Source organism: Cephus cinctus, unplaced genomic scaffold, assembly GCF_000341935.2.
Source record: "Cephus cinctus unplaced genomic scaffold, Ccin1 Ccin1_scaffold0577, whole genome shotgun sequence".
In the NCBI taxonomy this organism is placed as follows: domain Eukaryota; kingdom Metazoa; phylum Arthropoda; class Insecta; order Hymenoptera; family Cephidae; genus Cephus; species Cephus cinctus.
This window is the reverse complement of record NW_014333226.1, coordinates 350,435-368,071: the sequence shown is the minus strand read 5'-3', so window position 1 is coordinate 368,071 and position 17,637 is coordinate 350,435. Positions and strand designations below refer to the sequence as shown.

The window sequence follows — 17,637 nt, the reverse complement described above, 5'->3', positions numbered from 1 at the left end:
CTAAATATGGTCAGATAGGCGTTGGCGTTGTACCGGGCATGGCACCCCTGCTCAGCAAGCACCTCATGGTGGGGGGATGCCCGAAAGTTACTTAGACAAGTCCACCTCTATGACTTGGACAGTTGGTTCGTTGTGACCATCTCGTACCATCCTCTTAGAAACCAACCGTAGACATGGTAAGTAGAAAAAAATTCCGAGAGATGCGATAATACAGCCTCCGAACGAAAGAGACCAAGTGATGTACCTGGGGGGAATGGGGAATAAATGACATCATCAGCGACTTATCATTGATGAAATCGATGATGCTTATACGACCACCGTGCGCGAAGGGAAAGTGATGACGATATGACGGCAAAGAGGATAGTGCGGGACCACAAGGACTTCCTTCCAGTGAATTTGGTGATAGGAACTTCGGAAATAGTGATCCACGACGTATGAACGTCTATAAAACGAGGATGACGAATAACGGAAATACCGATGATCTCCTATGTGATTATGACGAAGTGGATCCTGGGGCGTACCATACTAGCGTCCTCAAGGATTACGCGCAGTGTGTTGAATTTCCTAGTGATCGTGGTGAACTGATGAAAGTAGCCGAGACAATGGATTTTGGTTTTTTGTTTTACGAATTGTGTTCATCAAGTGATACAGTGGTCTATATCTAATTAGCTTTAAACTTTGACCATCTTCTTTGACTTCCGCCATATTTTTATTTCCTTCCGTTTATCTCCATCTGTTGAACTTCAATTATTAAAATTAATGAATTTTTATCGTTCCTCAAATTGATCTTCGACATTCGATTCCTCAAGAATGCACAAGTCTTCCTCAACTAGATTCATGATTAAGCTTCCTGAAGTGCTGGAAGACGCCACAGTCTATTGGACCCAGTCAAGGTCCAGGTCTCATGAAGGAGAATTGTCAAAGGATGCCAAGCAAATGTTAGTGCAGGAGACAATTGAAAATACGAGTATTACGTAACAATGGTAACTCGAGAGGCTGCGCGGCGTCGAGGCGGTCGGTCTATATACGTCTTGGCCGCTTGTCGGTAATACACGGGTGATAGAGTGTACTATTATTAGACACTGCTGAAGACGCCTTCCGAATTTTCGAGCGTTCACCGATTCGCGTCCAAGTCTTAACGGGCGACGCCTCGTTCACTAGCTTGCTCGTTTCTTCGCACCGTCCAATAACCAAAATTACATCGTCTAACGTCTCATTACTCGCTCGGCTTCTCGACACTCAACAGTTACCTCTTCGATCCCTTTAATCCCCAAGACTCTCATCCAAATGGTGAATATAAACGATATTCTAATCTAATCCGATGAATATAAAAGAAGGAACATTCGGTAAAATAATACTAAATAAAATTCAGAATCGATTACGTACTACAAACTGGAGGTTGATCAAATTCCTTACCTATAATCTGGAAGTTCAAACGATCGGTCGCTTAGATCTTAATTTACACTTGAAGGCTGTGTATAAATGAACATCCCTTCGCAATTAAACATTTCAATCAATTGAATAGGGCTTATAAACAGATAGGACTGGTGCAACAGTCACCATTTTATATTAGATTTTAAGCACGCAATGACGCAAGGGGTTAATCGAATTTCAGGCGGATAAGGAGAAGAAGAAGAAGCCCAAGAAGAAGGAGGAGGCGGCGCCACCACCAGAACCAGTGCCTGAACCAACACCGGAACCAGCACCACCTTCCACACATGCTTCGGCAGCAGCCACACCGACTGAATCTGCTAGAGCCAGCAGCCGTGGAAGCCGTAAGGCTGCCAAGCGCTCCGGTTCCAATGTGTTCTCCATGTTCTCGCAGAAGCAGGTTGCTGAGTTCAAGGAGGTAGGTTGATCATTGATATGGAGCACGATGAAAACGTGTTAAACAGAGCTAAAAAATAAAAGCGAAAAAATGTATAACAATGAGAAATGAACAAAAAAAAGTCTCTTTGACTCGCATTCGACAAACGCCTCTAGATCCTCGTACGTAAAGAGTAGAGTTTACTATAGAGTATATAGTCCTAAGAGGGAGAATCTTTTCTACCAGACTCGTTGCTCGTGTACGAGGAAAGAAACGTTGAGGAATGCGCGGCAAAGAAAACCTAAGCCAAAAGTGGCGCCGGTGCCAAGAGCTCCCTCGAGATCTTTACCGGGAAACGCACCTAATTTACTTTGGCTGGATCTGCAGGCGTTCCAGCTGATGGACCACGATAAGGATGGCATCATTGGCAAGAATGACCTTCGCGCCACCTTTGACTCCCTTGGCAAAATTGCTTCTGAGAAGGAGTTGGACGAGATGGTGAACGAAGCACCTGCACCCATCAGCTTCACTCAGTTGCTCAATCTGTTCGCCACCCGTATGTCCGGAGGTCAGTATCTAAAACATGATATTGTATAATTATTTGTAATTCCGTTTGATATTTATTTTGAAAAAATTCATCTGTCTTATGCGTTCTTAGGTTCCGACGATGACGACGTTGTCATCAATGCCTTCAAGACCTTCGATGAGAACGGCAGAATCGACGGCGAGAAGTAAGATAATAACCTGGATTATAAGAGAGAAAAGCGAGATTGAAATTAAGTAACGTCATTGACAAATTTGACAATTTTTTTTTCACATTCTTGTCATTTCGTAATTTTTATATTTTCAATTGTCCATTGACTCATTAATGAATTCAAATACCTCTTGTTGACACAGTGCTATGATGTTCTAATCGTACGGTCTAAGACTGACACGCTGTGTTGATCCTGATATCTGACGCACTAAATTCTCCATCCACTCTGCATTCTAACCAGCACCATGATAAATACGTGCGCGACAGTCATGCTTGAAAAAATAAAACAGAAACGATCAATTAGAGATGACATCCAGCTGATACCCTGTCGCGAATTTCAAAACTGTTCACGGTACTCAAATTTAACGGCACTCAGATTAACGAAATGTCTTTTGATAATTTTAGACTGAGGCACGCTCTGATGACCTGGGGCGACAAATTCAGCGCAAAGGAAGTCGATGACGCCTTTGACCAGATGTACATCGACGACAAGGGCTTCATCGACACCCCAGCCCTGATTGCCATGCTCACCGGAACCGGTGAGGAAGAAGAGGAAGGCTAAACGTTGATCTTGCGATCGACGCGGAGCAGTGGAGAGAGAAAGAGGGAGGAAGACAAAAACAAGAGAGATTGAAAGAAGAGAGAGGAGAGACAAGAACAAAGAAGCACCTCGTGAATGGACCATGGAGAAGGATGGAGCCGGGCATCGTTTATTCGTCAGTACAATCGCACTTCGTGGAGCAACCATCCAAGTACTCGTTATCAAGAGAAGGAAACCCAGTGAAAGAGACAGTAAAAGCGGAACTGCACGAACATAACGTACATAAAAAATTAGGATACGCTCATTGACAACCGACACACCAACGATTCGGATGCCTATCATCGTTATTAACATTTTATTATACCTACTACTATTCCTAAATGCTATGAGACCTTAAGAGTAAAGTACTCGAATGAATTTTCAATGAATATTCGACCACCGTCGATGAGTGTTTTCCTCGTTATTCGTGTACTTTGCTGTTGTCACTATGTAAGCGCGTGTTTCTTTTTCCTTTCCTTTTTTCTGTATTCCTTCTGCACCAAGCCAAACTCTTACGTCTTCTCCTCGATCGGAGCCGTTATTGAAGGTTATCCTAATACAACGAATCATCTCCGAGATACTGTTGCGAAGGGCAATTGTACTGACGAATAAATTAATACGTACGTGCTCCGTGTGTGGGTGATCATTAACCGAGGACTATTACTTATACATTATCGTTCATCTAATAAAAAATATTGAAAACACCAAGTCGATCGATTGTAATTTCGACCCAGTGTCCAAGAGTGAGAGAGATTGATTGGGTTTATTTATGTCCTGAGGTACCATCGGATAATAGAGAGAGGCATCATGCTCCTTTTATATTAATTAAATATTTCAGATTTACTTTTAATGCTTTAGAAAAATGTTGCATCCTATATATTTACTCAGGATGTAGTCTACTTTTATTATCTTGGATTCTATGTACGAGTCTTACCTTTTTTCTTCTTCGACTATTTATTTCTGTATAAGAAGTCAAGCAAGAGTTCGACAATGAATACCAAGTCTGGTGAATGTTGTCGAAATGTTATATTTCGATATAGGGCGGATGTTCAACGTATCCAGGGCTAAGTAAGGCGGTGGAAATGGGAACTAAAAATAAGTGGCTCAGAAATTTTTAGAATCTCACTGGGTTCTTATTGGAAGCCCTGCGTGTTTTTACGGTGACTTGATGACCTAGCGAGATAGTTATTATTTTTGTATGATATTGTGGTATGTGGAACGTAGAAGTCGATGACTATACGTGCTAGTAGGAAGTCTTGTTAGATAAGATTAAAGGGAGAGAAATATTCGCACTATTTTATGAGCATCCCGGAGCATGTGAGGTGGCCATCTATAATTATCTAACCTAAATTCTGTTGGTTCGTTGCAGCAGAAGACTGATACGGGTCTTCTTAGATTGCGCCTGCTAAAACGCCTCTTCATTCTAAACTTGGCGAGTACCCAAAATATACTCGGATGACAGTTTACTAAATTTATCTTTAGGTATATTCCGAGATGATTAATGCAGTCTACCTTAGAGCAAGAGTAATTTTTCGCTTGATATTATACAAAACCTGTGTAATTAAGAAAATATGGAAAAACGTGTGGTATTTGTAATTTCATACGTATAAGTTTCTTTGGTTTGGAATATTATAAAGAAGTTGTGTATCTACTTGTAATCAATAGCAGAATTTATTTTGTTTTGTATCATTGCACAAATCTTGGTATTTGCTTTTACTGGGTAAAGTCAAAAAATATTAGAAACCAACCTTTAACTTCTTTATACAGGTGTACAATTAGTTAGGTTTTAAATTAGCGAGAGGTGATTTATCTCTAGCTCGATGGATAACTTACAGGTTTTAAAGGTTTAGATAGAAAATTCGAATTGAAAGCTCGCGACATCTGACGTGGAGTTTTTGAAATTTCAGTCGCTTCGATAAGCGCCGCAACTACATTCGTACTAGATTAAACTTGAAATCGAAACTAGAGCCAAGATTTAAATTGATTACAATTTGCATTTTAATGTGTGATAAAATTTATAAACATTAAAACTTATCGAGCACTGCTATAGCATGCAGTCTCCCTTTTCTGCAGAAATATTGAATTGATTTAAGTTTTCAAACTTTTTAATAATAAAATCAAACTAGTCAATTGCTCAGAATTATTTAAATATATCGAATCGTCATTTTCTTTTTTTTTCCATATTTTAATAAGTAACTACTGACGATAATAGTATCTCAGAATTAATTTATGTATTTTGTCAAAATCAAAACTCTATTTTTCAGGAATTAAATTTAAAAGAATACAGGAAAAATATCATATATAGGAAACAATCAGATACGTCTCCGGGAAATGAGTGTACAGTTTTCCATATCAAAACTAAATTGCACAGTAAAAAAAATGCACGAAAAAATAATTCACAAACTTACCAGGGATAAACCAAAGTGACTTCAATTTCCAACGACGAACTTAACGTCGTAGCGGATGCAGCAGGAATGGAACTTGAAGGATCTGATCTCATCGTCAGCGGAAACTGAATGATAGATTGGATGATGTCTTGAAGACAGGTGGAAAACCGGAAGTCTATGTAGCATTTGCCAAATAACGCATACAACGATGGTAGACGTCAACATGCTCCAGGCTGGACCAGGGTCGTTTTAACTAGATTTTAATTAAAGTGGCCTCCATTTCTTATCTGATATAACTCAGATCTTTTTACTCTTCAACTTCTGTTCGTGGAATCTACGTTTAATCTTGAGCTACTTCTCATGAACGAGTAACCTACCTTCAACACTGTTGCATTCGTTGAAACGATTAAAGTTTTAGAAAACTGTAAGATCCGCCCCTGAAAAAAATGTTTTCGTGTAGCGGATTAACTATATCCGCTGGAGATGGATCCAAGTTTGAGATGGGTGGAGGGGGTTGCATTAAGAATCTATAAAATCCCTTGGTACGAGATTCACTCTGGCAGTTCGTGAATATAATATAACTGAAATTTGAGAGACATGGCCGACGCTAAGGATTCCCAAGAAAACAAGGAAACTAAAGAGAAGGACGAGAAGAAAGTGGTAACAGAAAATTGCATAGTTCCAATCATAAAAATTAGATTTTTCATTTCTATCTTCGTTGAAATCAACTTTGTCTTCATATTAATTTATAGAAGAAAAAGAAAATTACAAAGACAAAGGCAGATTCCAGAAAGTCATCCGCTGTTCCGCCAGTAGAAAATGTAGAACTTCCAACAACCGGAAATCAAGCCACAGAGGTTCCTATTGCCAAACAGGAGATCAATTTTGCACCAACGGAGGAAGAATTTATAGAAAAGCAGGGAAAGAAGAAAAAATTATCATTGAAAGACGAAACAGAGAAAGGAGAAACAGAAAAATCTCAGGAAGAAGTATCCCAAAACGTATCTCAAGCAACTGCAGTAGATTCTGTGATTACTCCAAAAAAGAAGGTGGAAGTACCAGTGTCCCAAGAACAATTGGATTTTCGAAAATTAGCTGAACTCAAAGAGGTTTGAAAAATGTTATCATTATTTTAATAAATAACTATTATATGAACATTGCATTTATCGTTCGGATTTTTGACTAGACTAGATAAGAAAATTCTTCAAATTAACGTAACACATTTTTCTGCTAACAGGCCTTTCATTTGTTTGACATTAATAAAGATGGAGTGATCGACCTGGCTGACTTAAAATTTACGTTCGCGTCTCTTGGAAAACCTGACATTCCCGAGGAGCAATTGCAACAGATGTTAAACGAAATGCCTGATCCAGTTGATTTCGATGCATTTGTCATGTTATTTGGGTAAACTCATACATTCTTGAACAGAAATAATCATAGCAATATTATTGTGTTTAATTTACTTATTATCCATTATGAATATTTAGATACAAGGCAACTGAATTGGATCCTGAATTTGTATTGTTGGAAGCCTTGTCCAAGTGGGACTATGAGGGTAATGGAATGATAGCTGAAGAAAGGTAATAAGAATGAGATCCGTGTTATGTACTTACATATTACGGAATATATCAATTTGATTTAATATATACGTAGAATACGACATGATCTTCAAACTTGGGGAGATAAATTCACGAAAAGAGAAGTTGATTATGCACTCGAAGAAGCACCACTTTACACGAAAAAGGGCATAACCTCTATTGATTATATTAAATTTTGTAATAATATCTGCGGGTTTCGAAATGTGCAAAAGAGTAGAAAGATTGAGAAGCAAGGTGAAGACTACGAGAAGGAACTTGGTCGTATCTAATCTTTGAAGAGCTATGAAACTATGTGTTTAAGAATATTGCATGCTAAAAAATAAATTTTTCCCAGTCAAGTATCTTCATTTTATTGACATTCTTTATCTAAAAACTTCCCCCTATTTTCAGTAATGTATAACTTGTAAATAGTAAGTTAGACTTTCCTGTACTTCTGTGAAAAACAATTTATTCTTGCCGTTTATCTTTGTAATATATTATATTCAGCACAGTATAACTTATCAATGTGGGCTGTTAATGCATATAGCTAAACGTATATGTAAATTTTTCAGAGATAGTATTTAAGACGTTGTATGTTATCATCTTGTCATCACCTTATGTACATAAAATCCAAAGTACATCCGATATAAGTACATTATGTAGAATATTAAACGCTTGTCTTTAAGTAGATTACTTGCACATATTCTCTTGTGTTCCTTATAATTATATAAAAGTTTTCAATTGTGTGATGCTGGTTTTTTTGCTCTTTCTCCAAAAATTGCACTACCCACTCTTACATTTGTACTACCGAGCTCAATCTGAAAACGTCATTTCTTAATTTGGGATGTCTATTTTAGTCCATGAAATCATAATTTAAAATCAGACACTTACAGCGTGCTCATAATCATTTGACATACCCATCGAAAGTTCTACTTTCTCATGGTTCAAGGCTAACTGTTTGCAAATGTCATCCCTGCATTGTTTAAGGCAAACGAAATCTGGATTAGGACCATTGTTGAGATCATATCCAAACATCCCAATTGTCATAAGCCCAGTGAATTCCAAGTTTTTACAATTCTCAATAACATATTTTGTGAAAGATAAAACATCTTTCACGTCACAACCATTCTTTTCTAAAAAGATATTGTTACATGAGAATATAACTACATACAAAACTTTGTGCATCTGCTTATAAGATTACCTTCTTCTTGACTAGTGTTTACTTGTACCATAACTTTTAACCTTGAGTCTTCACTCATCCTAAATTTAGGCCAAGCATTATTTAGAGAAGTGGCAAGCTTTTCACTGTCTACACTCTCAATCATATACAGATTTGGAATGCCCAAGACTTTGTTGATCTTATTTTTTTGTAGGTGACCAATAAAGTGCCAGTGGATATCCTTGCACTTAGCAAGAATATCTGGATGATTTGCTTTTTCCACCAACTCATTGACATAATTTTCCCCAAAGTTCCTTTGACCTGCTTCATAAGCATCAATGATTGATTCTGCAGGTTTTGTTTTACTCACTGCGACCAGTCGAGGCTCAAAATAAGAATATTCCTAAACACAAACATTAAGATTTAAACATATGCTACAAAATCTAATATATAAAACTAAAGATATAATTGCATAATAAATTCATACAATCATATATATTTTTTAAAAGGAATTTTAAAGGGATTTTAAGATCTACACATATACGTCAAATAATATAAATTTTCAATATGATTCAACAGAACGATGTATGAAAGTACAAATATACATCCAAATAAATTCTTAAAACATAAAACTCTCAAAAAGTAAAGTAATTATAAAGTACTGATATTATTGGGTAACATATTTTTACATGCATAGAATAAGATTTAACAAGTTTGATATATACATTAATAACTTTAATAAATATTTATGATGATCTTTTCTACTAAAATTTGCATTTTTTATTATTGGGAAATTATGTACAATAATAAAATATAACAAATTCAGATGCAATTTTGTTAGTACATTTGATTTTCATTATAATTCAAATTATATCTGAGCACTTCTTTCTGCGACGAGAAATGATAGAAGAATATTTGGAGCAAAAAGCTTATGACCGCTTGTAAAGAAAGCTTGTCGTAATGCGTGCCATCCCATAAAGAAAAGGAAGAAGAATAAAGAGGTTATGTATGTCTTTTTAAACAAGCACGACAAGCACTATGGATGCCTCACAAAACTGACAAGGTCTGATTATTAACAGATGACAACATGAACGAAATACATTTTTTTAATTTTATTAAACTCGATATAAAACATACCGACGACCGCTTGCTGGAAGCAGCAATAATTCTTTCCCGCACAAGCTTAAGATTCGCCGCTATCTCAGTCATTCTGAGGTTCTGCTCAGATTGAATAACTATGCGCGCATTACACTTTCCGAAATAAAAAAATTACAATGAGGTAAATTTTACGTAAAGTGGTGTTGAAATGTTCTCATTAATCTATTGTTGTCAAATATTATGTAATATTTGTTAACATTTCACTGATAGAGCCGTAAAAATTAGTGTTTGTAAATGTCAGCATGATATTTATTTCTGTTAAGGAAAACAAGTTTTTATTAGTTCTGATTTTATCTTTTCTTCGGCTTGCATTCTAATCTAAATTATATAAGTCACATGACTTCATGAATAAAAATGGTGCACGTCATAACAGAAGCTGAAGCTCAAACTGCATATTCTTGTATCAATTTTTATTTTAAATTTACACGCTCAAATTGCAGTCATTTTATTCAAAATCAATAGCATTGTTTATGAATCAAACATATACATTAAGTAACAATATACATACATTGACACGAGTGCAAACATGACAATTACAATAAAAAATATATCTTCTTTTAATAACAAATAAATATCTGAACTCTGATAAGACTTGCGCGAAGGTTTCAAACGAAGTACGTGGTTTTATTCGCATGCGTCTTAATACTCCAGCGAACAAATTGGATAGATTCTCGCAGCAAATTTCTTTTTACTTATAACTTCCTTGCATTCAGCTAGTTGAAAATATTTATGTTTAAACAAAACGGGCAATGACTGTACGTCCAATTTCAAAGAACCGAAAGGTTGGTTATACTTTTTACCATTTATTTTAGTTTGGTTTAAATAAAGCTTACTTTCTTTTACAATCAACTACAGTAAATCAGACTCACTTCACTGAATGCAGATCTCAAATAATCATACTAGAGACAATTTGCAATTAATTAAAATAGATATAACATCTCAAAAAAATCAATTGCAAAGAAATATTAAAATTGAGTAATATTTATTCGTCACACCTGTGATTTCAAAACCCTAACGTATGGTCAAACACCAATAGTAGGCTATGTGAACACTATAATAGTTTAGGTTATAGTCATGAGATGGCGCACTTAACAGCTTGACCTACCCCACCAACATCAATAAGCTACCGGTAAAGTCTCAAAAACTCAAGCATATCAATGGAAGGCTATATCGTTCTCTTCCTTACTAACAGTAAATACATTAAACGTTACATTTCGAAGAAAACGTTTAAGATCGACTGAGGAAAAAGGAAAGGATATCAAACTACCAGAACACCAGATAGCGCAGAGTGTCAATGAAAAAGGTTGTTCATCCTCTTACGCACTCTACATTCGCATTTGAATGCTTCAAAAAATCCCTATGAGAGCTTGACTATGGTATGACACACATTATTAAACACCTTTATGCGAATATTGCTTTTTGTATTAACTTCGGTTCTGTTAAATCACTTTAGCCAAGATTTACAATGACAATGTATAATAACGTCAAAGCATATCCAACACCGTTCGCACTAACGCGACAAGACGTTACGGATAACAAACACGCTCAGAAGTTCTATTTGACGTATCTACACGGTCAAGATTAAATATTACGCTTGTCCAACGTCTCGTCCATAAAGTTACCAAGAAATTAAATGCTGACGGTCACGACATGGATTTTGATGGACGTTAGTCGTAGAGCAACGCTAAAGTTGCAGCTACAACCTAAGTCATTAAACACAACATAGGTGAATATATATTATAAAAGGAAAGAGAAGTCTGTTGCATTTAATACTCACATTCCCATTAGCAAGGGTCCCTTTTAGTTTGAAGTAAAAGGTTTAGGAACGTGTCGAGCGCGGACGGGGACTAGTAAACGTTTCGAATGTTGCCCAATGAAATCGGCGGTGATTTCGGTGATTGATGAAGTATCGACTAAGAATGCCCTAATCGGTGATCGAGCCCTAGCAGGCCTCATTATAAATAGGCACGCACCGAACTCGAGTCAACTCAAGTCAACTGTACCAATCGTTATCTCGCATCTATGGAGGTAACCTTGTTAGCAAGCTGAACTATGGACTATTACATTTATCTACCCCAATCCTCGGAGCCTGGGACATCAGGAGGGATTTAGCCTTGTACCGTTGGTTGATGGATTCTCTAAGGGGCACCTCGTGACACGCTCTCGCATGGGAAAGTCACTCTTCTTCTCTTCAATCACTTCCCAAGGATTCGTAAAGATCACAACGACAATGATCTCTAAGATATTTAAATGATAATCGAGCAGGACACGGGACGTAATATACTGGGCGTGTGTCTATATTAAAATTTGGCAATCCTGACCGCATTGCTAGGTATGCGCATGCGCGATAACGGTTAACGAACAATGTCAAAACAAAGGCATGACGAGATAAAACAAAAATTATTGTGGTCTGCGTTTAAGACAATTAAGGTAGAACCGGTTAACAACACGTGTTACAACCGAAGCTTCTCGTATCTCCACTTTGGACTCATAACCCGGCGTCATGTCTTCTAACTAGCTCGCTTAAGCTACCCTTAACCGTCGCAAAAATGATGTCCGGTATAGTGTCGTAAAACCAGAGTTCCTCGAGGCAGCATTTTTACCGGCATATTAATTTCACCACGAGAAAGTCTCGTCCCAACCGACAATGCGAGTTCGAAGCTTCGAGCGGTCAATAAATTTTCGTGTGCGTTCGCGCCGAGATGAAGAGATAGCGCGATGTCAGTTCGACGATGTCATTTGTTACGGCTATCAGATCCTCGCGCATGCGCAACACGTACGACTGCGAGACTCCAAAATGTCAGCGGACGATAGTTGCGTTTTGTCGTCGTATGTCGGTGCGTATACGAACTACGAATGTCAAAGGATTTTCCCGTGCTTAAAAAAGGGGTCGAGGGCTGCCTCTTTCGCAAGCGTAACAACTTCTATTACGGCACAGGTAACGATAACTTCAAGTAGGCACGCACACGGAACGACAAAGCTTTCTAAAATCTGGGAATCTTCATAACCTTTTTACTTTACAATGTGTACCTTGTCCAAAGTACAACCTGGACAAAGGGACTGGCTTTACGGTGCAATTAGTACACTTGCTAGATATACTCCTTAGTGCGCTTACTTGTTACAGGTTCTGGTTATACTCAGCTTGTGATTAAGCAGCAGGACGGCTAAGGTGGTCCGTTTTCTCGGAAAGTCAAAACAATGCTACCAGAGTAGCAAAGTATCTCGAACGGCTTCGATGCACGATGGCGTTCTGCTGTCTCTTTCGACTCTGCGGAATTCGTCGCGTCAGTACGACCAGCGCATACCAACATGTGAAGATATTTTCAGAAGGCCCAATTAGTCGTTATTAATAAAAGAATCGTGACGCGTCGATTCTTCGCCATGGCCACCTGTATTTTTAGTACACATAACCTAGAAACAAAGAACAGCTTTAGATTACATACTGTGAACTATGCACTGTGAAAATGTTGTGAACGTTATTGGGGCGCCATAAATTCTTACATTTTAACGTTTAATCATATTTGTCTATAAACAATGAGATTTAAGACCCTATAGTTTCTCCGTGGTCTAATTCGTTAAACAAATTTTATAGCGACGTTGAGAGCGCAAGACGAATTGCTAGATTTCATATATAAATTGTAAGTGGACCGTTGAGTGTAATTAATTTGTCATATTTTTATGCCCCTGCGTTTCTCTTCGATTCGCGATGCTCGCGGTCGAGGGAGCTCGTTCAAATTTCCCGCGCAATTTCCCCTCGCTTTGCAATTAACATTAGACCGCTCTTTTATGTCACGCGATTCCACTTACCTGTACGACCTTTGCCGGTTTACGCCTAACACTAATTTCATGGCTAAAACCAAGAAGCTTCATCGATTCGTGCAATGGCCACGCGGCCAATGGCTGACTTCATGTATAATAACTGGACTTGAGAACACGATGTTTCGATCCCAGTCAATTCATTATTCGTACAGAAAACGGACGTATCTTTTACGTTCCACGTATTATTCTCATCCACCAGGTAGAAAGGAATGCCCAATCGTCTGTCGTCCATTACGACAAAAACTGGTCGTGAAAAGCAATGGAAAGCAAAGACAGTAGTTGAACATTTTGACTCGCGTACGTTGTCGTACTCAGCGGGAGACACCTCCATAATTTCTACGATCAAAAATCCCCTAGTCCGCACCACTAGTTACCAATACCCAGTGTCAAAAAAAAAAAACGAATTCGTACGATGAATTCAATTTTAATAAAATTCAAAATAAATAAACAACCTTGTACGTCTTTTCAAAACTGCAAATTTTTCTGACAATTTTTCTCAAACGAAATAAACCACCCACTGGGTTAACTGTCAACGATTGGTTGACAGCTGTACACGTACGAGTGTGTGAAAAAATAGCGTGCATGTACCTTACGTCATAACCGAATCAATTCTAACGTATAATATACCCATAGAGTAAGGACCACAAAGAAAATTTTTCAAGAACACCCGGTATAGAAGCTCATTACGTGGATTCGTATACGAGGGTGTCGCTTAATCAGCTTAGCAGCTACCTAGGTAGTTCATAAGTATATGTGTATGTGTAAATAAATATACGTTATGCGGTATTATATACCTATATAGTGCTTACAGTACATAACAGCGTGTAGTCAACTCTCACTGCAGGAATTCCCTCATTTTCCTTTTTTTTTCTTTCTTAATCCCTGTTTTATTTCTCTTTTAAATATCATCGCCCGTACCTACTACTTATTCCTGTACCTTTACTTGCTTACTCTCCTGTATACTAACTTATCCAAATATATAGCATGCGTGCATGGTATCCACCTACTGTTACGCGCTCTATACAATCCTCGAGGCGTCTGCCTCTTACACTCTTTTTCTCATTCTACGTTCCTCTGTCTATCCAGCGGCTACAGCCAGTTGTAATTGAGACATACATTATTCATTGAAGGCCCAAGATGCTCGCCAGATACCTGGCTCTCGGGTGCGACACGGACCTGTCCCAGAAAATGGCCCAAGCCAATTCGCTGGTCCTATGTACACATCTTGTATACTTGTGTAACTGCAATCGTACAATAATAGGTTAGGAATACTTTTTGGATTGGGAAAGGTACGCGTAACGTGAAACTGTATGTCCATGGGCCTTACGTGGACTCTAAAAGTTTCATACGAGATATGTAATTTTGAATATTTTTTTTTTTTCATTCTGTCAAAATGTTTTTTTCAGATGGCAACGTCATCAATCGTATGTCAACTCTTGATTTTTTTTTACGATAATTAGGTAAAGTCTTCCTGCCCATGATCTATACTTACGCTCGCGTATGCTTGCTTATAATTATATTTGTCCTGTACGATTATAGCACGTGTATATTATTATTCAGTACTATGAATTATTCATGAACGGTTATGGAACAAAGTGGCGTATCAGCCGAAATTGAAGTGAGCTCGTATCGCGCGATCTATCAAGATGAACATTAATCGTGACTTCCTCGTAATGCTTTTTCCTGGAGGACGACGGCCTCTCGCTCCTTCTCATTTGAGTAAACGACTTGTCGAGTTGGATTCTTGAGGGATATATAATTTTTTTTTTCATACCTTTTAAATTTTTTTAATTCTTTATTCTCTTCAGACCTGTTGGCCAGCATCCCTATGAAAACTCTGGAAGATCATCTTATGCAAGGTCGACGTGGTTTTAGTAATTTCCCAGCATTCCCGGACGATCCACAAAATCCTGAGAATGTAAAACGACCAGTGGGATATCCATATGCAGACTTTATATGCCCATTGGAAACGAACCGGTAATCACAGAGGGATAATTAACGATAATTAAGGGTATAACAATTAAAGAATCGCTCAAAATTCATAATCAACGCCCTCTCATTTAACCTGACCGGCCTCTTCGCCGTAACGCGGTCGATTTTCTTCTACTATTATTCTCAGGGCCGTATATCAAAGGTGTCCCCAATGAATTTCAAATTTTAATATTGAATAGCCACGACGCCATCGACGGATCGATATTAAATTTTTAAAGGTAATAAATGTTTTTACTGCCAGTATTGTTAATAACTCTTATTGTTGTTTCTGGATGTTAATTAATTCTTTTTAATACACTAATCAATAATCGGGGCTCCTTCTGACGATTCATACAGGCCTGTTTTCTGTCTCGCCAAGCTGGCAGCTCTATCCGACTAATATATTAGAGCCAAGAAGGCCGCCTCGACTTAGAAACTATTTTGACAAGTTGATTACACCAGGGGCAGATCCCTACCTTTACCGAAATAGCTACAAAAGTCAAAATTTCTATGGAGGTCCCCCTCGTTCTCTAGATTACCCCTAATTTTCAAACCTCTCTGCTTTGACGTTTAGCGTTTCCCAACGCGTTATAATAGCCTTCGTAATACGTCGTCGTAATGTACGGGTACGATGGTCCTAATGATAGGAGGCACTCGCTTCCATCCGTATACCAACGTTAAACTATATCGGCTGCTAATTAAACGCGATTAAACTTTCCGAATAGCCGTGATGGATTAATTGGAGGTATCTAAATAGGGAATTACTGTTATTTTCACTTTCTGAAAATTCATTTTCAACGGCTCGAATATACCGAGCTAACGAAGCGTATAATATTAAACGTACCTTTATTATGACAAATTAAAATAAGGTAGATCAATATTTTTATTATAGAATAATATTGGTAAAACGACAAAAAAGTATTTCACAGAGCGGTGAGAAATGTTTTCATGTAAATTTATGAAACGTACAAGTATTAAAAATCAAATTAATCCTTACGTAATAAAGTATCGGGATAATGATATCTGAGAATAATTCATTTCTATTCTAGATTCAAATATAAATAAAAAATAAAATTACGGCAACGACAGAATACATATTTTATTGTCCGATCGTGTGGGGCATGAAGATGTAACCTTGCAGTTAGCCGCTATAATGAAGCAAGCAGCGATATGCATGAAGATAAGTCTATAGTGATGAATGCTAGCATGCTTCTTGGACGCTATCAATGGCATCTCAAGAGCTACTCCGTAGACGATCGCAAGTCATTCTTCGTGCATTGTTGGTTGTAGGCCCATCCGTTGTCGCTGCTGGTAAAAGACAGAGCCAACATTTGACGGAGGATACAAGTCGAGTAGCAGTAATATAAAAAAGCCATACAATATACATAACTCGAGCGTCTTATAAGATATTAGAAGTTTTAGTTAGAATTCAATATTGAACTTCGCAGCATTTGAAAAAATTACCAGCCATAGTCAGGATCGTACCTATAGGTTTTTCCAAGAGTTCCAGTGGGTCGCACTGATATATCCTATAACATAACCTAACGGAGCCAGCAGTCACGCCCCGCGGGGTTAAACTGTTGGTAGATATAGAAGCGGTTTGTTTGGACGGGGGTCTAATACATGAGCAACCTGTAATCAGCGCCGGATGGGAGGGACCATATATATCACGTTGTAACCGAGGAAACGAAACGAGCGAATGTTGCAGTATATATTGTACTGCGAGAGACACGTACGAGAGTTAGGAGAGTCAGGTTGAGAAAGATGCGTATTAAGGTACAGGACACGAGGGATTGGTTTTGAAGATGGAGGGTCTGAGATAATTTGCCACTCGGATAAGTGCTACCTAGTGGCCCATCTTGAAAGCACGAACTACGAATCGACGTGCTATTTATTAATGGAAGTCCCATTAGGATGCCGATAATAGGCATCCCTGCATCGTCGACGGGTTCAGGGTTCGGAATTTTGTCTAATTTTCTTCTTTGTATTATGTATGTATATCACTGGCATTCTTTTGTATAAAATATTAATAATACTCATTCATAACCTAATTCTCAAAAGGCATCGTCTAGTATGTTTTGTCTTTATGGTAGAATTTTCGAATGTTCATGCCAGCTGTTAACTTTGAAACTATTAATTTATTCTTAGCGAAGTATCGACTAAGTACGGTGTAAACGTGCTTCGAGGTATAAGATTCGAGGCGATGATGGGCGCGATACCAGCATAGGCTGTATCGACTGATTGCAGGGTGCTGACGGTGTTTGCTTTATAAATCGTGCGCCCTCGGATTCGCGGTTGAACGGCGGTACCTTATACGTGGTAAGAGAGAGAGAGAGAGAGAAAGTTGACGAGGAAGTATGAGAGAGGAGTCTATTCGATTGATATCATTTTGAAATTAAGTTTTGATTTATCGATATGAGATATA

The 17,637-nt window shown here is 38.0% G+C and overlaps 3 protein-coding genes and 1 long non-coding RNA gene across 6 annotated transcripts; 2 read left to right on the top strand and 2 right to left on the bottom strand.

Annotated features, from left to right (window-relative positions):
- Positions 1-26: 26 nt before the first annotated feature.
- Positions 27-3,849, top strand: LOC107268696 (myosin regulatory light chain 2). Of its 2 annotated transcripts, none has more exons than XM_015741729.2 (5): positions 27-176; positions 1,616-1,849; positions 2,195-2,375; positions 2,466-2,538; positions 2,967-3,849. In XM_015741729.2, exons 1-5 carry the CDS (start codon positions 174-176, stop codon positions 3,121-3,123), a joined length of 648 nt encoding a protein of 215 aa, XP_015597215.1. In that variant the 5' UTR covers positions 27-173; the 3' UTR covers positions 3,124-3,849. The 2 variants fall into 2 exon arrangements, with proteins under 2 accessions (XP_015597215.1, XP_015597216.1); XM_015741730.2 differs by lacking the exon at positions 27-176 and adding an exon at positions 1,133-1,290.
- LOC107268697 lies at positions 2,551-7,273 on the bottom strand. Its single transcript, XR_003059983.1, has 3 exons — positions 7,142-7,273; positions 5,550-5,965; positions 2,551-2,833 (listed from the first exon to the last, which is right to left on the bottom strand). It is a non-coding gene; the product is annotated as an uncharacterized LOC107268697 (long non-coding RNA).
- Positions 5,960-7,464, top strand: LOC107268694 (myosin regulatory light chain, striated muscle, 25 kDa isoform). The gene is made up of 5 exons (XM_015741727.2): positions 5,960-6,188; positions 6,281-6,637; positions 6,766-6,932; positions 7,016-7,108; positions 7,182-7,464. The coding sequence occupies exons 1-5, from the start codon at positions 6,126-6,128 to the stop codon at positions 7,393-7,395; spliced, it is 894 nt and encodes a 297-aa protein (XP_015597213.1). The 5' UTR covers positions 5,960-6,125; the 3' UTR covers positions 7,396-7,464.
- Positions 7,465-7,554: 90 nt separating this feature from the next.
- Positions 7,555-9,666, bottom strand: LOC107268695 (pyridoxal phosphate homeostasis protein). Of its 2 annotated transcripts, none has more exons than XM_015741728.2 (4): positions 9,402-9,654; positions 8,307-8,667; positions 7,997-8,238; positions 7,555-7,923 (listed from the first exon to the last, which is right to left on the bottom strand). In XM_015741728.2, the coding sequence occupies exons 1-4, from the start codon at positions 9,471-9,473 to the stop codon at positions 7,843-7,845; spliced, it is 756 nt and encodes a 251-aa protein (XP_015597214.1). In that variant the 5' UTR covers positions 9,474-9,654; the 3' UTR covers positions 7,555-7,842. The 2 variants fall into 2 exon arrangements, with proteins under 2 accessions (XP_015597214.1, XP_024941710.1); XM_025085942.1 differs by having other exon boundaries at positions 7,802-7,938; positions 9,402-9,666.
- Between the last annotated feature and the right edge of the window lie 7,971 nt (positions 9,667-17,637).

Excerpts from the sequence above, each read along its gene's own strand:
- LOC107268696 (XM_015741729.2), top strand. Across the intron at positions 1,850-2,194 it reads AGGTTGCTGAGTTCAAGGAG|GCGTTCCAGCTGATGGACCA; the intron begins GTAGGTTGATCA and ends CTGGATCTGCAG. Across the intron at positions 2,539-2,966 it reads GGCAGAATCGACGGCGAGAA|ACTGAGGCACGCTCTGATGA; the intron begins GTAAGATAATAA and ends TGATAATTTTAG.
- LOC107268694 (XM_015741727.2), top strand. The coding sequence starts at position 6,126 with ATGGCCGACGCTAAGGATTCCCAAGAAAACAAGGAAACTAAAGAGAAG. Across the intron at positions 6,933-7,015 it reads GCATTTGTCATGTTATTTGG|ATACAAGGCAACTGAATTGG; the intron begins GTAAACTCATAC and ends ATGAATATTTAG. Across the intron at positions 7,109-7,181 it reads GGAATGATAGCTGAAGAAAG|AATACGACATGATCTTCAAA; the intron begins GTAATAAGAATG and ends ATATATACGTAG.
- LOC107268695 (XM_015741728.2), bottom strand. The coding sequence starts at position 9,473 with ATGACTGAGATAGCGGCGAATCTTAAGCTTGTGCGGGAAAGAATTATT. Across the intron at positions 8,239-8,306 it reads AAACACTAGTCAAGAAGAAG|AAAAGAATGGTTGTGACGTG; the intron begins GTAATCTTATAA and ends ATATCTTTTTAG. Across the intron at positions 7,924-7,996 it reads CAAATGATTATGAGCACGCT|ATTGAGCTCGGTAGTACAAA; the intron begins GTAAGTGTCTGA and ends TGACGTTTTCAG.